Source organism: Camelus ferus, chromosome 34 (genome assembly GCF_009834535.1).
Source record: "Camelus ferus isolate YT-003-E chromosome 34, BCGSAC_Cfer_1.0, whole genome shotgun sequence".
NCBI classification, from domain to species: Eukaryota; Metazoa; Chordata; class Mammalia; order Artiodactyla; family Camelidae; genus Camelus; species Camelus ferus.
This window is the reverse complement of record NC_045729.1, coordinates 16122569-16143851: the sequence shown is the minus strand read 5'-3', so window position 1 is coordinate 16143851 and position 21283 is coordinate 16122569. Positions and strand designations below refer to the sequence as shown.

The 21283-nt window shown below is 40.4% G+C and overlaps 1 protein-coding gene across 2 annotated transcripts in view; it reads right to left on the bottom strand.

The window, feature by feature from the left end:
* The window catches only part of LOC102507406 (antigen WC1.1-like), a 28725-nt gene extending 8577 nt beyond the window's left edge, over positions 1-20148 (bottom strand). For both annotated transcript variants that reach the window (XM_032473369.1, XM_032473370.1), the window contains exons 1-7: positions 20006-20148; positions 13832-14143; positions 9971-10279; positions 9561-9878; positions 6228-6320; positions 5835-6149; positions 4536-4850 (exon numbers count right to left, since the gene is read on the bottom strand). In XM_032473369.1, coding sequence (XP_032329260.1) covers positions 4536-4850; positions 5835-6149; positions 6228-6320; positions 9561-9878; positions 9971-10279; positions 13832-14143; positions 20006-20078 — 1735 coding nt within the window. In that variant the 5' untranslated portion in view covers positions 20079-20148. The remainder of the gene's footprint in view (positions 1-4535; positions 4851-5834; positions 6150-6227; positions 6321-9560; positions 9879-9970; positions 10280-13831; positions 14144-20005) is intronic.
* Positions 20149-21283: the final 1135 nt, after the last annotated feature.

Sequence of the window (21283 nt, the reverse complement as noted above, 5' to 3'; positions counted from 1 at the left end):
CAAAAGACCTAGGATTGCCAAAGCATTACTGAAGAAAAAGAAAGAAGCTGAAGGAATAACTCTCCCAGATTTCAGACAATACTATAGAGCTACTGTCATCAGGACAGAATGGTATTGGTACAAAAACAGACATATAGAACAATGGAACAGAATAGAGAGCCCAGAAATGAACCTACGAAGTTTTGGTCAACTAATCTTCGACAAAGGAGGCAAGAATATACAATGGAATAAAGACAGTCTCTTCAGCAAGTCATGTTGAGAAAACTGGACAGCAGCATGTAAATCAGTGAAGCTAGAACACTCCCTTACACCATACACAAAAATAAACTCAAAATGGATCAAAGACTTAAACATAAGACAAGATACAATAAACCTCCTAGAAGAAAATATAGGCAAAACATTATTTGACATACATATCAAAAATGTTCTCCTAAGGCAGTCTATCCAAGCAATAGAAATAAAAGCAAGAATAAACAAACAGGACCTAATTAAACTTAAAAGCTTCTGCACAGCAAAGGAAACCATAAGTAAAACAAAACAGCAACCTACAGAATGGGAGAAAATTTTTGCAAATGATGAAACTGACAAAGGCTTGATCTTCAGAATATATAAGCAGCTCATATGACTTAATAAGAAAGAAACAAACAACCCAATCCAAAAATGGGCAGAAGACCTAAACAAGCAATTCTCTAAGGAAGAAATACAAATGATCAATAGGCACATGAAAAAATGCTCAGTATCACTAATTATCAGAGAAATGCAAATCAAAACTACAATGAGATATCACCTCACACCAGTCAGAATGGCCATCATTTAAAAGTCCACAAATGACAAATGCTGGAGAGGCTGAGGAGAAGAGGGAACCCTCCTACACTGCTGGTGGGAATGCAGTTTGGTGCAGCCACTGTGGAAAACAGTATGGTGATTCCTCAAAAGACTAGGAATAGACTTACCATATGACCCAGGAATCCCAGGTATCCAGAAGGAACCCTACTTCAAAATGACACCTGTACCCCAATGTTCACAGCAGCACTATATACAATAGCCAAGCCATGGAAACAGCCTAAATGTCCATCAACAGATGACTGGATAAAGAAGATGTGGTATATTTATACAATGGAATACTATTCAGCCATAAAAACCAACAACATAACACCATTTGCAGCAACATGGATGTTCCTGGAGAATGTCATTCTAAGTGAAGTAAGCCAGAAAGAGAAAGAAAAATACTTTATGAGATCACTCATATGTGGAATCTAAAAACAAACAAACAAAAAAAACATAAATACAAAACAGAAACAGACTCATAGACATAGAATACAAACTTGTGGTTGCCAAGGGGATGGGAAGGGACAGACTGGGATTTCAAAATTTGTAGATACTGACAGGCATATGTAGAATAGATAAACAAGATTATACTGTATAGCACAGGGAAATATATACAAGATCTTGTGGTAGCTCACAGTGAAAAAAAGTGTGACAATGAATATATGTATGTTCATGTATAACTGAAAAATTGTGCTCTACACTGGAATTTGACACAATATTGTAAAATGACTATAACTCAATAAAAAAAGTAAAAAAAAAAAAAAAGTAAAGTGCTATGGTCTGAATATTTGTTACCCCACCAATATTTATTTATTTCAATATGTTGAAATTCTAATTCCCAATGTAATGGTATTAAGTGGTGGAGCCTTCTCAAATTCTTCCAAAAATAGAAGAAAGGAACACTTCCAAACTCGTTTTATAAGGCCAGCATTATCCTGATACCAAAACCAGACAAGGACACTACAAGAAAAGAAAATTAGAGGTTATATTCCTGATAAATATAGATGCAAAAATCCTCAACAAAATATTATAAAATGGAATTCAACAATACAGTAAAAGCTTCATGTACCATGAGCAAGTGTGATTTATTCCAAGGATGCAAGGATGGTTCAACAACCACAAATTAACACAATGTGATACACCAAATTAACAAAATGAAGGGTACAAATCATACCCTCTCAATAGATGCAGGAAGAACATTTGACAAAATTCAATATCCATTTATGATTATAAAAAACCTCTCTACAAAGTAGATATAGAGGGATTGTACCTCAACATAATAAAGGCCATATGACAAACCTACAGATAACATCATACTCATATATAAAAAGCTACAAACTTTTTCCACTAAGATCAGACACAAGGCAAAGATGTCTACTCTCACCACTTTAATTCAACGTAGTTTTGGCAGTCTTAGCCAGAGCAATCAGGCAAGAGAAAGAAAATAAGGGCATCCACATCTGAAAAGAAGAGGCAGACTGACACTATTTGCAGATTATGTGATACTATGTATAAAAAACCCTATAGACTCCACCAAAAAACTGTTAGAACTAATAAACTTAGGAAAGATGCAGGATGCAAAAATCTATATACAAAAATCAGTTGTATTTCTAAACAGTAACAACAAACTGGCAGAAAGAAAAATTAAGAAAACAATTTTATTTTCAATTGCATCCAAAAGAATAAAATATCTAGGAATAAATTTAACCAAGGAGGTGAAAGATCTGTATACTGAAAACTATAAAACATTGAGGAAAGATATTGAAGAAGATACAAATAAATGGAAAGATAGTTTGTGCTCATGGAGATCTAATATTGTTAAAATGCCCACACTACCCAAAGCAACCTACAAATTCACTGCAATTGTTATCAAAATTTCAATGGAATTTTTCACAGATACAGGGCAAACAATCCTAAAATTTGTATGGAACCACAAAAGACCCCAAATAGCCAAAGCAATCTTAAGAAAGAAGAACAAAGCTGGAGGTGTCATGTTTCCTGATTTCAAACTATATTACAAAGCTACATCAACCAAAAGAGCATGCTATTGGTATAAAAATGGGCACAGAGATCAATGGAACAGAACAGAGAGCCCAAAAACAAACTCAAATTTATATGGTCAATTAATTTTTGACAAAGGACAAGAATACACAGTGAAGAAAGGACAGTCTCTTTAATAAAAGGTCTCAGGAATATTGGACAGCTACATGATAAAGAATGAAACTGGACCCTTATCTACACCATACACAAAAATTAACTCAAAATGGATTAAAGACTTGATCAAAAGACCTAAAGTCATAAAACTCTTAGAAGGAAAAAAAAAAGCTCTTTGATGTCAGTCTTGGTGACGATTTTCTGGATTTGACACCAAAAGCAAAGGCAATAAGAACAAAAATAAGCAAGTGGGACTACATAAAACTAAAAAGCTTCTGCATAGCAAAGGAAACCATCAACAGAATGAAAAGGCAACCTTTAGAATTGGAGAAAATATATTATATTTTTGATAAAGGTTAATATCCAAAATGTATAAAGAACTCATACAGCTCAATAGCAAAAAACTAAACAATCTGATTAAAAGATAGGCAGAAGATCCGAATAGATATTTTTTCAAAGAAAACATATACTTGACCAATAGGTACATGAAAAGGTGCTCAACTGGGAAATGCAAATCAAAACCACAATGAGATACTATCTTACATCTGCTGAAATGGCTGTTACCAAAAAGACATGACATAGCAAGAGCTGGTGAGGATGCAGAGAAAAGGGGAGGCCTGTGCACTGCTGGGGGAACGCAAGTTGGTGAAACCACTATGGAAAATAGTATTGATGTTCCTCAAAAATAGAACTGCCCTATGATTTAGCAGTTTCACTTCTGGCAATTTATCCAAAGGAAATGAAAACATTAAGTTGAAAAGATGCATTCCAAAGTTCATTGCAGCATTATTTACAATAGCCAAGCCACGTAAGTCTTCACTGATGGATGAATGGCTAAAAGAAAAAAAAAAATATATATATATATATATATATATATGTATACCAACCATAAAAAAGTAAACAGAGAAGAAAATCTTGCCATTTGCAACAACATGGATGGATCTCGAGGGCATTATGCTAAGTGAAATAAATTAGATAGCGAAAGAAAAATACAATATGATCTCACTTAAATGTGGAATCTTATAACAAAAAAACAAGTTCAGTGATGCAGAGAACAGTTTGATGGTTGTCAGAGGTGGGCAGTTGGTTTGGGCAAAAAGTGGGTGAAGGTGGTTAAAAGATATAAACTTTCAGCTATAAAATTCATAAATCATGGCTAATGTAATGTACAACATGGTGACTATAGTTAATACTGTGTTGTCTATTTGAAACTTGGTAAGAAAATACATCTTAAAAGTGCTCAGCATAAGGAAAAATTGTAACTTTTTATAGCAATGGATATTAATAAACTCATTGTGGTGATCATATACCAATATATATAAATATGTAAGTATTATGTTATAAGCCTGAAACTAATATAATGTTATGTCAATTATATCTTGTTTAAAAATGAAAAAAAAACCAAGGTTGGCACATGTGGATTAAATTAGCTCCAGCCATATTTCATTTTGTGGATTCAACTTAAAGTCATCACTTAGATTTGAAAATATAAAATCTCACTAGCAACATCCTACAGGGTTGGGACATACACATAGAAACAGGCAGTAAGTCACCTGTACAGGAGATGTAAGCTTCCTCCTTTGGAGAACAGGAATCGTATTTCCAAGGGTCAGAAGGACACTCCCAGAGAGAGGTATCAGTTCTCCGACACTGGATTAAATCTACCCACCGGGGTCTAGAACCTTCCCTAAAAGCAACAGAAGGGTTGAGAGTTCCACTGTCCCCACAGCCAAGCTGGCTGCAGACGATGGACAAGGTGAGCTCTTCCATGGGGCTGCGGCAGACACTGCCCCAGGTCCCGTTGTAGAAGACTTCCAGCCACCCGGCACACTCCTGGTCCTCGCTCACCATCCTCAGGGCCAGGAACTCTAAAATTGAAAGGGGGAAACAGGGCACAGTTGTCATTCCATTCAATGATCTGGGTGTTCCTCTCTCCCAGAAACTGAACACTCATCCCTGACCCTGCTGAGGAGATACTCAGTAGGTGACAAGACTGAAATTTGTCTCCCTTTTACCTGACTTTGTCCATTTGTGTCTGTCTTCTATTTCTACCACAATGATGTGATGGAAAATGAACAGAGAGGAGCACTGATCTGGGCACCCTGCAGTGAGGGGGAGCTGAATCCCACTTCCTGAAAAACCCGTGGAAGAGGATGTGAAAGGGATGTGGATAGTAGGGAGGCAGGCAGAAGAGTGGACCCCCCAGAGACGTCCACATCCCAGTCCCTGGAACCTGTGAAAATGCTACCTTATCTGGCAAAAGGGATTTTACAGATATGATTAAGTCAAGGACCAAGGGATGGTCAGATTAAGCTGGGATACTGTGGATTAACCACGTGAGCCCAATCTAATGGCACTTTCACATCCAATATCCTTAAAATTGGAATCCTTTCCCTGACTGTGATTAGAGGAAGATGAGACATGGAAGAAAGATCAGGGGGAGGCAAAGTTGTCTATCTGAAGAAAAAGAGAAGGAGCTCTGAGCCAAGGAATTCATGCCGCCTTTAGAAACTAGAAAAGGCTGAGGAATTCTCCCCAGAGGCTCCAGGTAGAACGCAGCCCTGTGGCACCTTGACGTCAGCCCACCACGACCCCCGTCAGACTTCTAACCTGCACAGCGGTGAAATAATACACCCCTGATTTTTTAACTACTCAGTCCGTGCTGTCATTACAATACCAGTAGGGTCTCCAGACCTTACTGGAGAGTAAAGACAGACTGGAAAGACAGGCACCAGGGAAGGGGCTTCCTCCTCTCGCCCTGCCAGCAACTCCCCCTCAGGGCTCAGACCCCCGACCCCCAGGGCCCGCGCCCCCCCCCCGGCCCCCCGCCTGCGGCCGAGCGCCGCGCAGACCTGAGCAGACGACCCCCGCGTCCTCCTTGTGCCTGCAGTCGTGCCGCCCCCAGCCCCGCGAAGGGCACCTCCACACGTGCGGCTCCTTCCCCGTGCAGTTCAGCTCGTCCAGCCAGATGGGCCCGGATCCCGCCCCGAAGCGAGCCAAGGGCGAGGCGTCCACGGCCTGTCCGCAGCCCAGCTGTCTGCACACCACGTGGGCATCGGTCAGGTCCCAGCCGTCATCACAGATGGTGCCCCAGGAGCCCTGGTGGAGGATCTCCACTCTGCCTGCGCAGCGGCCGCCCCCGTCCGCCAGGCGGAGCCGCCTGCTGTCTGCGGGGAGAGGCTCGTGCCAGTGGGGGGGCCTTTACACAGGGGAGGGCAGGGGTTCTAGGCCTGCGGGACCCCCACCTGAGCAGTTGGCCGGGCTCCCCTCTGAGGCTGCAGAGCCTCCTGGTTCAGACACGGAGTCGTTGCACTGGGGCAGCACCTGGGTCTGGTTTCCTGCAGGAACAGCAATGACCAGAGGGTTGGTAGGGTTGATGAACAGGAAATTGAATTAAACTAAGTGATAACCTTGTGATCATGTCTGAGATGAAAGCTGTAACATAGCAGTAAAGTTATCCTAATTTTAGAGTTCGCATTCTCAATGGAGTGTTCTGACAATGCCAAATTTTCTGTGTTAAGCCAAGCATTGCGTTAAGAATGAATTAAATAAGGTGTTCTATCCCTGAATCTATACTTAAATGGAGGAAGCAAAATAAAATCCTGTGTGATGGATTGCTACAATTTTTCACCTACAATGTCTCTCATTAAAAAATACTTATTTAAAACAGATCTTATGGAAAACCAAGAGAAAAAAGGAGACAGAAAGAATTTCCAAGGGTATTCAGCTGTTAGTTATCTGACAGAGAATTTAAATAGCCATAAATGCTCATATAATTAGTTGACCAGTTGTGTATCTGAGCAGAGAAATGGTAACAATCAATCAATCAATTAATCAATCAATTAATCAACCAATGTCTAAAGCTGAAAAAATTAGTGGCTGAAATGAAGAACTAAAGAATGAGTGTATCAGCACAGTAGATTAGCAGAAGTTAGAAACAGTAAAATTGAAGATCAGAGGACAAATATTCCTCTGTTTAGAAGTGCTGTTCACATGGCAGGTGTACTGGTTACTACTGCTCTATAACAAAATTTCCCGCCAAACATAGCAGCTGAAGCAAAAAAATTTTTTTTCTAATGATTTCCTGGGTTAGTAATTTGGGGAAGACTCAACTTGGTAGTTCTAACCTGGGGGTCTCTCATGTGGGGCTGAAGTCACCTGAAGGCTTGACTGAACTATAGTTTTATAAGGAAATTCCTTCAAGTAATTTAGAGGTAAAGGGACAATCTAATTCAGAAAGATTGTACATATTTGGGCAGAAATTGGGCAGGAAGAGGGTAGAAAGGGAAGTGGAGAGAGAAGCAGAGAGAAAAAGATTAAAGTAAAATACTAACACTGGGGCGATCCAGGTATAGGTCAGAGAGAATTCATTCCTAGGACACCTTCACTATAAGAAAAGGTAATAACATCCAAATCATGAAACGCCTAGGAGTAAACCTAGTAAAAGCTGTGCAAAACCTCTGAGAGAAATTCAAGACCTACCTGAATGGAGGGGAATATCATGTCAGTGAATTGGGAGACTCAGTATTGTCAAAGTGACCCTCAAATTTATATGTAGACTAAATCTAATCTCAATTAAAATACCCTTACCCTTTGTGTGTGTGTGTGTGTGTGAGTAATGACAAGCTGATTCTAAAATTTATACAAAATACAAAAATGAAGAATGACTAACAACAAGAAAAGCAACAAAGTTAGAGGAGTTAATATAAAGTAACTCCTGCAAATGAAAGTTATCCAGGCTTACCATAAAGTTAGAATAATTCAGAAAATGTGGTATTGGTGCAAGGATAGCCAAATGATACAATGGAACAGAACAGAGAGTCTTAAAAAAGACTCAGATGTACATGCACACTGCTTTTGACAAAGGTGGCAGTGAAGCAGGGAAAAGAGTCTTTTCAGAAAAAGATTCTGAGTCAGTTGGATATCCATATAAAAATATGAAAGTTGACCCTTATCTTACACAGATCTCAAACCTAGAAGGAATGTATAATTATACACAAAAGAAAAATAATTCAACTTCTATGAGATATTCTTGGAGAGTATTTTTTATCATCTTGGAGTAGACAAAGTTACTTTTAAAAGGATATAAGGAGAGGTAAATATATAGGAAAAATTTTATAAATTATACTTCCTTAAGATTAAGAACTTGGCTCATTGAAGAACACCGTACTATTAAGAAAATAAAAATAAAAGACCAAGGGTTAAACACACAAAATAAATAACATGTATTTGCACCAAAAGTCACTGTCGTGGTCATTTGTAGCACTGTATTTGTAATAGACAAGAACTGGAAACAATTCAGATCTTGCCCATCAGCTGAATGGATCAATGCATGGTCATGTGATCATTCAAAGGCATACTCTCCAGTAATAAAGATGAATAAAGTGCTGCTCTAAACAACATCACGAATGAATCTCAAACATAATGTTGAGTCAAACAATCTAGAAACCAAAGAAAACATAATGCATGATTTTATATAAAGTTCGAAAACTGACAAAATATTCTATGGTAGCAGAAGTGAGGTAAGTGGTGTTCACTGGAGAGGAGGGAGGCCGTAGTTACTGGCGTGCAACGGTGACTTCTGTGTTGCTGTTAATGTTCTTTTGATATTCTGGGTTGGGTACATGACTGAAGGACACACTTATTGTTTGTACATTGCTCTCCATGATTGTACTTAAATAATATTTCCTTAAAAAATTATTCCTCTTAAACTTTCTTTCTTTGACTTGAAAAATGAATGAACAATGACAATGCAATGGAGCAAAGCCCTATGGGTCCTTCCCAGGACAGACCACCCCCATGACCTTCAGTTGCCTCTTGCCTGTAGAAAAACTTTAGCCAAAGAATAAATTTAATCAGAGAAATGAAAAAATGCAGAAACAAAGGAGAACAGTCAAACAAGACTAAATAATAATAGTTTAGCCATTAAACAAAGTCAAGGATCTTGAGTTCCTCCTCTGGGCTCTCGATAATATTCTGAGCCATATCCTTTGAGCTGTTTTGTAGCTACTGAAACTCCCACCAGGTGAAGAAGTTAACTGCATGATGACCAGACTGTAACTATGACATAAACTGTTCCATTTTATACAATTCCATGAACTGGCCTCAGGGAAATGGGAACAAAGCAATCCTAGAACTGAAAATTAATTGTTCTTAAAACAATCAATTGACACTGATCAGACCACCATATGAGCAACTTCAGGATGACTGTCAGAGTTAACTATGCTGCTCTGCATGTAGCTCATCCCTATCCCCTACTGCCTGTACACCCCTGAAGTTTCCCTTTAAAAACTCTTGGCCCCAATTGGCAATGGGGAGTTGGCCCTTTGGGACATTAGTCTGCCATCTCCCCAGGGTTGTCGGCTTCCTCAATAAAGCTATTTTCCTTTTACCCAACGCTTGTCTCTCAGTATTGGATTCTTGAGTGATGAGTTGCCAAACCTGAATTCAGTAACAAGAATAAACATTTCACCATGAAAATCTTATGTTTGAAGTCAGTTTTCCCTCACTCTCTGCTCTTGGGGACATTTCACTCAAGGAGCATCCTGAGTACCAGTCAGCCCCTCCCTCTCTCTCACCTGAGCAGATCACAGAGGCTGTGTTTCCATGGGCACAGTCAGGAGCACCCAGGGCAGTCACCGGGCAATTCCACAAGAAGGACTCAGCCCCTGAGCAGTGAAATCGGGCTTTCCAGATAGGATCGCTTCCTTCAACAAAGTATGGTCCTCTGGGGATGGAGGTGGCGACTCCACAGCCGAGCTGACGACAGACAACATGGGCGTTGGCCATCGTCCAGTGCGAGGCACAGAGCGCTCTCCATCCTCCAGAAATATTCATCTCCACTCGTCCCTCACACTGAGACGTGTCATTTTTCATGAGCCGCACTTCTGTGTATGCTGGTAGAAAAGACAGGAGCTCAGCAAAATCTCATGTTTTTCTTACCTGACCAGGCTGTGCAGGGAGGTTAGAGTCCTGATCTGCATCTCACCTGAACAGACAACTTGAGCAGCTCCACTGTGGCGGCAGGTTCCTCCTGGACAGGGCACCCTGGGGCAGGACCAGAGCTCAGACTCCTCCCCGGTACACCTGAACTCCTCAGCCCAGATCTGACCATCTGACTCTCTGAAGGGCACGTGTTCTATGAGAGACACAGCCTTGCCACAGCCCAGCTCTGCACAGATGACCTGGGCTGTGAGGAAGGTAAAGTTCCCGTCAGACACTGGAGTCCAATCTTCTTCAGAATGCACTTCTACTTGCCCTGAGCAGGGTCCATGCCCTCCAACCAGATGCACAAATCCTAAGAGAAACAAACAAACTCAGTGAATGTTCATAAACCTGGCTTGGCAAATAGAAACAACATGTCACAGGCAATGGGGTGAAAGCTTTTCTTTTCCAGGAGTGGGGCATGGGGAGAGAATTTGACAGTGTTATTACTGCATTTTCATGAGCAAATTTCTGAAGAGAAATTCACAAGGATTTGCAGGATCTGTGTGGAATGGTTGATTTCCAAGAATGTGTATCTTGAGATTGGTTAGAAATGTGAATTCCTTAAGTAGGGACCTGGAAACTACAGGGCCCAAGGAAGCTGCACTGTAGTAGGCATTCAGACTTGGGTGCAGAGCCGAACTAACCCAGAGTGAAAAAAGTCCATGGGGATTTAAGAAGTTAGAGGCCTATGAGCCAGACGAAGTAAGAAGGCCATCCTGAGTCTTCTGGGGCTAGTATTCCAGCCAGTTTTTTCTTGGGAGCCAATACTCAAGTCACTGGGGATAGGAAAAATCATGAGGGCTGGATCCGTGAACGCAAGCCAAACTGTAGACTTACGGCTCAAGGGTAGAAATATTGATATTATAACATATCTACCTTTATGATTTCATATTTTTCTCATAATTTTTGATGGTGAAGAATTCCAAGAATTTCTTGGGGGACCTGATTGTGAAAGAAGTTGTCCACAGATGAGTCTGGATATTAAGGAAGCTCAGAGAGTCATAAGAGAGGGAGGGGCTGATCCCAGTCATCGTTCCTGAAAGCCTAGGGTTTATTGGTGAAGGTAAGAGTGAGCTCTCAGTGGGGTATACGTGACAGCTCAGATTGCTGATTACTTCATAGCAGGGGTTTTTCTTCCAAGATATGAGAACCTTAGCAAATACTAGAGAATGATGGTAATTGATGTATTTTAATCCTATCTATATGCCAACTTGTGTATTCCTTTCCTATTTGGATTCTTAAGACAAGAAGCCAGCATGATGTATAAAAGGAAATTGAGAGGAAGAACGCAGAAAGCAAACAAGCCATACATAAATTGGAGACTTTCAAATCGCAAAAACCTCAATATGGTTGAAAGATAGAAAGACTTCGGGAAAAATACTTGTCCAACAAGCTTTTAGCACATTTTGTTCCCTGTGCTCCTCCCATCTGCCACCTAACCCTGCTACCTTTTCCCGTTTCTCCCACTGCAGAAAGAAAAAACAACCTTAAGAGCTTTAAATGCATGGAAAGGGGACTCCAAAAGGGAAGGGCTTCTGTAGCAGTGGAGTATGAGTGGGTGTGTGGGAGGTTACGTTGGAAGTGGATGGAGTATGAAATTGAAAGAGGGAGACCAAAGAAAAGGCTCATGATCGTGATTTGGTCCTCCAGGGACCGTATTTTAGATAGAGGGAAAATAATCCAAAGAAAAATATTAAGACCCCCAAATCATAAAGAACAATTTTAATACACTTGTCTGGCTTCTGAGCATGTTCATGGTTGTTTATGTACACGGTGGGCTTCTTTCTGGTAAAGGACTCCAACTGCATAAGAATGTGAACTTTGAAGCATATGTTATGGAGTTTCAGAAGGAATGTCCTAACAGAATAAACATCCCGCTACAGAGAGTGGGAGAGAGCAGAAAAGACACCACAGAAATTAAACAACTGAAGGAGTGGCTTGACCACTTATACAGGAACGAATGTGAGAGAAAACATGCTTGTCCTTTATTATTTGTCCATTCCCCTCTCCCCAGAGAGGCTCAGGCTGGGACCTTTATTCTGGTTTGGTTGGGAGTTTGGTCATAAGCTACTCATTCTAATTAAGCATTTTTTTATGTAACAGATGAATTCCGTGAGATTACAAATTTAGAAATGATGAGCAAGAAATATTTCTTGTATACTGTTTTATGTAGCCTGACACATGTTAGATACCCAAATATGTTTTGAATTATCAATAAAGTCTTATATACATCAGGGTAGAGTCTTCTGAGACAAATTACTATTTCTTTTTTATTTTCTACTTGATTTTAGAATTTACGTGGAAGAATGAGTGTGTGAAAACTGCAAGAAAATTTATGAAATAGAAGGCTGATGTGATAAGGGGATAAAATATTAAATGTAATAACACCAATTATGTTCTTGTGTAACAATAAACTAGAGTGGTTGGGGCAGAATATAAATATCTCATAGACTCAAAGACACACGTACACACATATGTAGAAATATTGTATTTGAGGAGGGTAATAGTTTATTTTAGTTTTAAAAATTTTATTGCCTCTTTTCTTGAGGGGGTAATTAGGTTTATTCATTTATTTACTTTTAGAAGGGACACTGGGGACTGAACTCAGGACCTCATGCATGCTAAGCACACCCTCTACCACTGAGATATATCCTCCCCCAAGGAAGGTAATATTTTAAATCATTAGAGAAGATAGATTATTCAAAACATAGTGCTGGAAAACTTTTAAAAACAATAAAATCAAATCTTTACTTGCTATCAATCCAACTAAATTTTATGTAGTTAAATATATGCGTATCAGAAGTGTAGCATAAGACTCTGAGAGAAAATAATGAATACAGATGTTGTGTGAAAAATAGAGTTGATTGTGAAGAAGACTCATTCTAGGGCTTTCTCACTGACATAAAATTTTTCTGCATGCCATCTCACATGACCCCACTTTTCCATGTTGACTAAAGTCGTTCGCCTCTACGACGTGACAGTAATCTTTTCATTGGTCTACGATTTGGTAAGGACATTGTAATATCCCTGCAGGACTGGTATTTAATGAAACGTGAAGTTTAAATGATCCAGTCGGTTGATAGATGTTGTCATCTGAAGTAAATCTGGGCTCACCACAGATAACACCCACTTACTGGGTGCCATTAATATTTCATTGCCTCCACCACTAGCTTGTCAGTGCATGACTAAGTGTTCCTCCAAAGTTTGAGTTTATACAGATGTCTTAAAAGAAAAAAATGGAGAGAGTGTCTTCTCTAGTAACAGTAGGAGAACCTGTGACTCAGAACATTTCATCCACAGTTCTCTGCTCCTACCTGCCAAAGAGCTATGAATGTTTATGTCTAAATTTGCAAAGGAGACTTGAAATTTGGCACATATTGGCCATAAATTCCTCTCTGATTTGTTTAATAATATCCCCTCTGCCCCCACAGCCACTAACCTAGTGCAAAATTGTGTCTCATACTATTCATACAGAAACAACTCGACCACGGAAAGTGCATCTACATTCTTGCCCCGCCCTCCGACAGGCTCACCGTGCAAAGGGAGTGTGTATGTGTAGTGAGTTGCAAAGGTTTCACTCTTTCAAAAAATGAAATATAAAAAAATTATGAAGATTAATCTTAAGTAGGTCAATAGATTAAACTATGTCAGGTAAGACCATTGGAGAAGAAAAGAATAGGAGAGACTTATAAGAGGAAAGTAAATGAAGCCCATCATTCACAGATACTCTGTGCACTCAGGGAGCATGGGGAGATGTCTGAGACCTCTCTAGCCCATCTATCTCCTATTGCCCGGGTGATTAGACACCAGCTTTCTTGGAACTTTCCATCCTCTCAACCAGTGGACAACGCACTGACCATACCTGAGCAGATGACTCCTGCATCCTCTGTATGATCGCAGTTGTGCTTCTCCCAGCCCTTAGAAGGGCACCTCCACACGTGGGACTCTGTTCCCGTGCAGTTCACATCATCCAGCCAGATGGGCCCGGATCCCGCCCCGAATCGAGCGAAGCCCAAGGCATCGAGGGCTTGTCCACAGCCCATCTGTCTGCACACCACATGGGCATCGATCAGTTCCCAGAAGTCATCACAGATGGTGCCCCAGGAGCCCTGGTGGAGGATCTCCACTCTGCCTGCGCAGCGGCCGCCCCCGTCCGCCAGGCGGAGTTGTTCATCTGAGGAGAGAGGGTCGTGCCAGTGAGGTGTTTACACAGAGATGGAGAAGGATCTTCCGGTCCTTATAGGACCTCTCACCTGAGCAGTTGGCGGAACTCTCCTCTGAGGCCACAGAGCCTGCTGGCTCAGACATGGAGTCATCGAATGGGGCAGGACCTGGGTCTTGTTTCTTACAGCAGTGACAAGAGAATAATACGGTTGAAAATTGTCGGGAAAACCCACAAGAAATGTTGAGTTAAGAATAATCTAGAGAGTAGTACCAGACAAGCCATGTTACATGGGGCCTATCAGTGTTAACCTTCTGATTTGCAGAGTTCTGCATAGCATCTGAGAAAGATAGCCAGGAAATGTTAGTCTCTCTACTCTGAGCAAATAAATGGGTTCAGAGTCACAGGAGTGAGCTGGCAGCTAGATGGGTTTCTTGTAAACCACACACACTTTGATGCCACTGCCCTGAAAGTTAAAGGGATCAGATTAAAAGGAATAGAGTGAGGAACTGGCTTCATCAGGAGCCTCAGGAAGCAGGCGTGACCCTCTACCAACTAGAATTGTTCTTCTTGGCATCGTCACTCAGAACTGAAAAATGAATGGACCACGAGATGCTTTGGTTTACCCCAGAGTACTTCTCTTATGATTCTAGGCTTCAGACTCCAGATCTGGATGCTTAGTTTCAAAATACATAATCTCTTTGAGTATATTGGGTGACCTTGCATGAGATCTGATGTAAAATCATACTGATTGACATTGGCCAGATTCCACTGGGAATCATAGACTGTTGCTTCTTCTCCCAAGTCAGTATGATCTCAACTTGGATTTCATGTCAGGAATCACTATTATTCAAAATTTGGAGTTATTTGTTTTCTAGGGGAAAAACATCATGTATTTCTAGGCACATGTACAAAAAGTTCTGACAGACTCATTGTATTACTCTCGCCTTTATACATAAAGAGTGATTTAAAGAAAGGTTAAATAACATCTAGCAATGTCGCATTTTAAGTAAATGATGAGTAGAAAATAAAACCTAAAATTTTCTACTTCCATGAAGAATGGAGGAGTTCACGGCAGGCCAGTGGTCCTGCTGGATACAACAACAAAACAGCTGGAAAATGTAAAAAAAAAAAAAAAAGTAAAGATATTAGACTTTTATGGACACAATATGGACCAAACATACTGAAATTCTAAAAAGTGGAGATCATTTTAAGGTTAGCCAAGGATTTACAGCTTCTTTCTCTCTGTGGGATCTTCCCAATTTGGGGCATGGGTTAACAGCTCAGAATCTGTGCTCAGGCAAGCAGAGGACTCTTGTTGGAGCAGAGAAGCCAGCATAAATTTCAGGGTTCCCTGGTGCTTGAGTGACAAAATTGGAGACTTGAGGGCATCTCTCACATAGCAGGTTTTCCCCTCAAATATTTGCCCAGTATGCAAGCTGTGAAGGGCAGGAGGCCAAAGAACCATGTCAAAAATCTTGGAAAGCAGAGTGGATATTCCCTCAACTCTTGGGTGCTGAGCTACCAAAACACCCAGACTCTTGCTGAAATCCCTGACAGGCCATGGGAACAGAGGGCGATCAGACAGAATGTCACCAAACTGCAGCCCAGACTTGTTACAACTCAGGCCTACATTGTGTGTAGGTATTTGGGTTATCTGCAACTCTTCCCCACCTGCCTAAGAAGATGAGTCCTTCTAGGCATTAGAAAATATATCTGGAGTATCTTATTTTTTCATATGTAATTTCTAGCATTCAATCAAAGATTACATGGCATGTGAAGAGATGGGATGGCAAGACAGATTAACAAAGCAGATAAAAGAAGATAAGAGAAGGCAGAAACACACATGATGCAAATGTTGGAGTTAGCAAATAGGGAGTTTAACTGTAACCAATGTATTTAGGAAAAAAGAGGAAAGGAGAGAATAAACAAGTGAAAGATTAAAAAAAAAAAACAAAGAACTGTAAGTATACAAGCAACACCAAAGGAACAGTTTTCAACTGAAAATAAAATGTCTGGGATTAAGAATTGAATGGATAGGTTTAAAAGATTTTTAGATAGAACTCAACCTAGAATTAGTGACTTGGAGGAGTCCTAGAGATGAGAGATGAGAGACGAGAAGGAGGAGGAATAGGAGGAGGAAGAGAAGGAGGAGGAGAAGGAGAAGAGAAACAGAGACAGAGCAGCAGAAGTAATACTTAACGATGTAATGGTTGAGAATTTTTTTAAATGGATAGAAGGGTATGAAAACCTCTGCACCTAGTAAAGCTGCTGAAAAGCAAAGGAAAAAAAGGAAAATCTGGAATAATAACAGATTTGTTTATACAGAAGAAGACGGAAAAGGAGAGAGAAAGGATCATAAAGCAGATGCGTCAACTAAAAGCAGATGGTAGATACTCACCCAATAACATCAGTAATTGCTTTTACAGTAAATGGATTAGATTCAAATAAAAGCCAATCAAGATAAAACAACAAAATTCATGTAAATGCTCCTTGCAAGATGCTCACCTTATGTATGAAGGCAAAGAAAGTTCAAAAGTAAAATGATGGGAAAATGCACGTACCATGTAAACACTAACCATGAGAAAACGGGAGTGGCTCTGTCAATGTCACAGAAAGTAGACTTTAAGGCAAGATACACTAACTGAGTTAAAGAGGGAATTTTCATGATTATAATGGGATAAGGCCTTAATAAAGACATTATAGATATCAAAATCCAAGAAAGATTTCAAAACCTAGCTTCAAAATATAAAATAACACCTGACAGAATGAAAAGAAGAAATAGACACAATCACAATCAAAATGGGGGTGCTTTAACATACCTTTTCCAATAGCATGCAGACCAAGCATGCAAAAAAGAAGGAAGAACACCGCAAATGTAAAACAGCACAACCAACACGTTTAACTAAGCAACATACGTAGAACAACGTACCCAACAATGAGAGAGTTCACATTATTGTAAACATACAAACATTTATCGAAAATGACCACATGATAGGACAAAAACTTTCAGATAATTGAATTCATACAGCGTATTTACTCTGACCACTGTGAAATTAAATTAATAATAAGAAAATATAGTTAGCAATCCCTATTTGGGGAAATTTTTAAGCAACACCCTTCCAAAAAATACCTGGGTCTGGGAATAAATTTAAAAATTAGAAAATACTATAAAATAATGATAATCAAGATATATTATAACTAAATTCTCCTAATGCAATTAAAGTAGTGCCTAAGAGAAATTTATACTCTAGATTTAGAAAATGAAGAAATGTAAGCTTCTATTTAAGAAACTAGGAGATGAGAAAATAAAGCCCAAGGGACGCAGAAGGTGGAATTATTAAAGACAATAGCAAAATTTAATGAAAAGGAAGGTAAACATAAGATAAAGGATATAGAGGAAAAACCTTTTAAATATGGCGCACTGGAAACTGATAAACATCAAACAATACTAATCAAGAACAGAGAGAAAATGAAGTTAACAATACCAAGAATGAAAAGAGACATCATTATAAATCATACAGATTTTTTTGGTAATAATTTTATTGAGATAAGATTTATACATTTAATGTGGAGAAATATCCAGAAGAGCTCCAATTTCTCCAACACCTTGCCAATCCTTGTCTTTTTTTTTTTTTTAATAATAGCCATTCTGGCATGCGTGAGGTGATATCTCATTAAGGTTTTGATCTACATTTGCCTGATGATTAGTGATACTGGGCACCTTTTCATGTATCTGTTGGCCGTTTGTATGTCTTCTTTGGAGAAATCTCTATGCAAGTCCTGAGCCGATTTTTAAATTGGGTTATTAGGGGTTTTTTTTGTTGTTGTTGTTGTTCGTTTTTGTTTTTGCTCTCTAGTTGTAGGAGTTCCTTATATATTTTGGAAATTAATCCTTTATCATATATGTGATTTGCTATAGATTGCCTTTTCACTCTATTAATGTTTCCTTAGTGGTGCAGAAGCTTTTCAGTGTTCAGAAAGAATGTAAAAGGAGCTGGCAGATCCTGACTTGTGCTACAGTGACTGTGTGACATGTGCCAGGCTCAGCAAATATTTAATGCTCTTTGGAACCATGATGCCAAGGCTGAAATTGACAAGTAGACGGGGCAAACTCATGTGAATGTGAGTATGTGCTTTAATAAGATGATCCTACAGAAAGTTCTCTTGGAGGAAACATCATGTTTGTTGGAGCAAGGTATGGCTTCTTCTTAGCCTAAAGAGAAATTTGTTCATTGCTCTCATAGCTGGAGAGGCCAAAATGAAATCAGAGCACCAATTTCATATTTCATTTTGAGAGTCCACCTCTATCCATAAGAGCCTGTAAAGCCTGAAAAAGGACAACCATCTTTATAATATGACCCAAACCCGAAGAACTGGAAGTTTGAAGAAATATAACAAAGGAACGAGGAGCAGAACTTCTTGCTTCTGTTGGGAGGAGTAGGATTTCTTAAAGAAGAGAGACAGAGACATCTGACTGGAGAGGCTTCAGATGAGGCGGGAACACAGAATAAAGAAGGTGAGGATTGCTAAGGCAGCCAGGACCAAGGCCCACATCTAGAAGAGCTGGCTTTTCAGCCATGTGTCTAGATCATTCTAATTTTGGGAGCTCAAAGCTGATGACTTGGACTCCCCTGATGTCCAATGGAGACCAAGGTTCGTACCGAGTCTGGAGGGAATTACAAGGGAGAAAACTCATCATAAGAGCATTCACAAGCGCAGGGTTCTTCCTGAGTAGCTGATCTTTGAGATGTCACAGAACAAGCTTGAGTTCCCCACTGGGGAGGGGAAAAAGTTGACCAAGAGAGGCACATCCTGAAGTCTCTAAGGCTAAATCCCTCTCCTGCCTTCGATGTTAATATCTGTCCATTTATGGCACCTACTTTTGGCATTAGTTTTTTCTGTTGCACAGTGGGGTTGGAGGACCATTGATCCAAGAGACAGGAAGGGAACACATCACAGGCAGGAAATAGAGTTCTGCCAAGAACCCAGTGCTGGAGAAAGACTTCAGAAAAGCAGAAAAACGTCTGAGCTGTGGGTTTGTGGGGAAGAAAAAGAAACTCAAAGCTGGGCTTAGACTGCAGGTGCAGAGTTATCTGGAAGTGTAATTATAGTTTATATTGAGAGGGCTTTCTTTATAGAAAGGTCTCCATATCTGCTCTCATCATACATAAACATGCATACAATCACCACCATTACCACTGCCACCACCAGATCTAGCAGTCGGGCTTACTTAGGGAGTGTGAATTCTACAGACTCCTACGTAAAAAACTGACTTCCACTGGGCAGACATATTTCTGTTTATACATTTAGCCTTCATATACTCTTCAGACTCCCCTTCCCCGACTCCCTCCTCTCTCTCATACACGCATACACAGACACACATGCACACGTATACATACAAAGCATACACACATGCACACACATATGTATACGTACACTCAAAGCATACATACATGCACACACAAAGTCCATAGGACCAGACATACCAAAATACTAGCGGAGAGAAACATAGTATAGAGTGTCAGAAGGACAGATCAGAGACCCAGCCTGAGGCTGTCCCTCCGCCATAATCCATTACAGGAAAACTGGGATGTGAGCGACATTTTCTAAGCTGTTAGGTGTTGTCGGGGGAGGGCTGAAACACAGAGTCAGGTCAGTCTGAGAACAAACCTTTTATGTCTGAAACACCTTACTGCTTAACTTGAAACACAGAGCCCCACAGGAGAAAAATTACCATTCACTGCCACTAAGGAACACATCTGGTCAAAACCAAATGGTCAAAAGCGAAGTGCGGTCTATGCAGCCCCAGAGGTCATTCGCCCAGCTTCTTACAGCTAACTCAGTATCTCTGCTGGTCTTACGAACGCTTACCTTGAGCACTCGATAGGACACTGAAGAGGAGAAAGACAAGTCCTTGGAGAAAGCCGTGCATGTTCATGGTCATGCTGATCCTCACGTCTTCGGGTAACAGCCTCAGTCTCCTCAGACCACACAAGGAGTCCTCTGGGCCGTTAATGGGGGCTCTTCCGGCAGGAAGGGGATTATGTAGTCCCATCCCCTGACACTGCCATCTTCGGAGCCAATAGAAACCCTGTTTAACATCTTCCCTGCCATCAGACACTATATAAAAGGAAACTTTCTGAAGTTCAAACACCAATTAGATGCTGAATCTTAAATATCTCCTTATATGAGATACAAGGTTTTCTGACGTCAGGTGTCATTCTGTCCTTAAAGCTGATACAGAAGAGCTGTATTTTAAAAAGCTATGTATGTATACGGCTTTCTTTTCTCCACCCCAGGGATCCGGCTCATTGGCTGGTTCAGCTCAGCTGGTGGGATCAGCCAGGTGCGCTGTTTCTGGGTCGGTTCTACCACCCCACCGGCCCAAGAAAAGATGAGTTTTTTCAAAATTGAGCTTAGGTCTCCAGTGTCAAGTGACCAACATGTTGTGGCTGCAAAGAAATGAAGAAATATCTGACAGTGAGAACAAAAATCAGCAAAGGACAAAATTGGGATTAGAAGGATGAAAAGTTCTCAGGTAAATGAAAAAAAGGTGAGATGAACAACAAAGGGACATATTGTTGGCTTCGTGGGGTGGGCTGTCCTCTCCTTCCATTTCTTTTTGGTGCATGAAAGCCTCATAGATCCAGGCCTCCTGATGGCCCTGAACAGGCCTAAAGTCTTTCCGTCCCTCACATCACAGAGAAGCTCTTGACCCCAAGACTACCGGGACCAGTACAGATGCCTCGCCTGGGAATAAATTATAGTTCCCTGGGACATGGTGGGACGACAGACTACAAACTGATTACAAGATGAATCCCCTTGTTAGAATGTGGCAATCTGCACCTGATAATCCAGGCTTCAGTGATTAGAAAGTGTGTGCCCTCCGGCTCCCGGGTCCTCTTTTTCAACAATACAGTCCCTATGCCTCCTTTCCTTCCATTCATTTTCATACAAACCACAGGCCACTCTCACATTCTTTTCAGGCCTCTTCGAATAAATAAGTAAGATGGTTGTCATTACAGTGCTTGGAAATGCAATCGGTTTTACACAAATTGCTGATCTCATCCTTGCTATCGACAAAACAAGTACTCGGCGCTTTCGGCGCTTTCCCACTTTAGAAATTTTTAAAATGTTTACTGAGATATG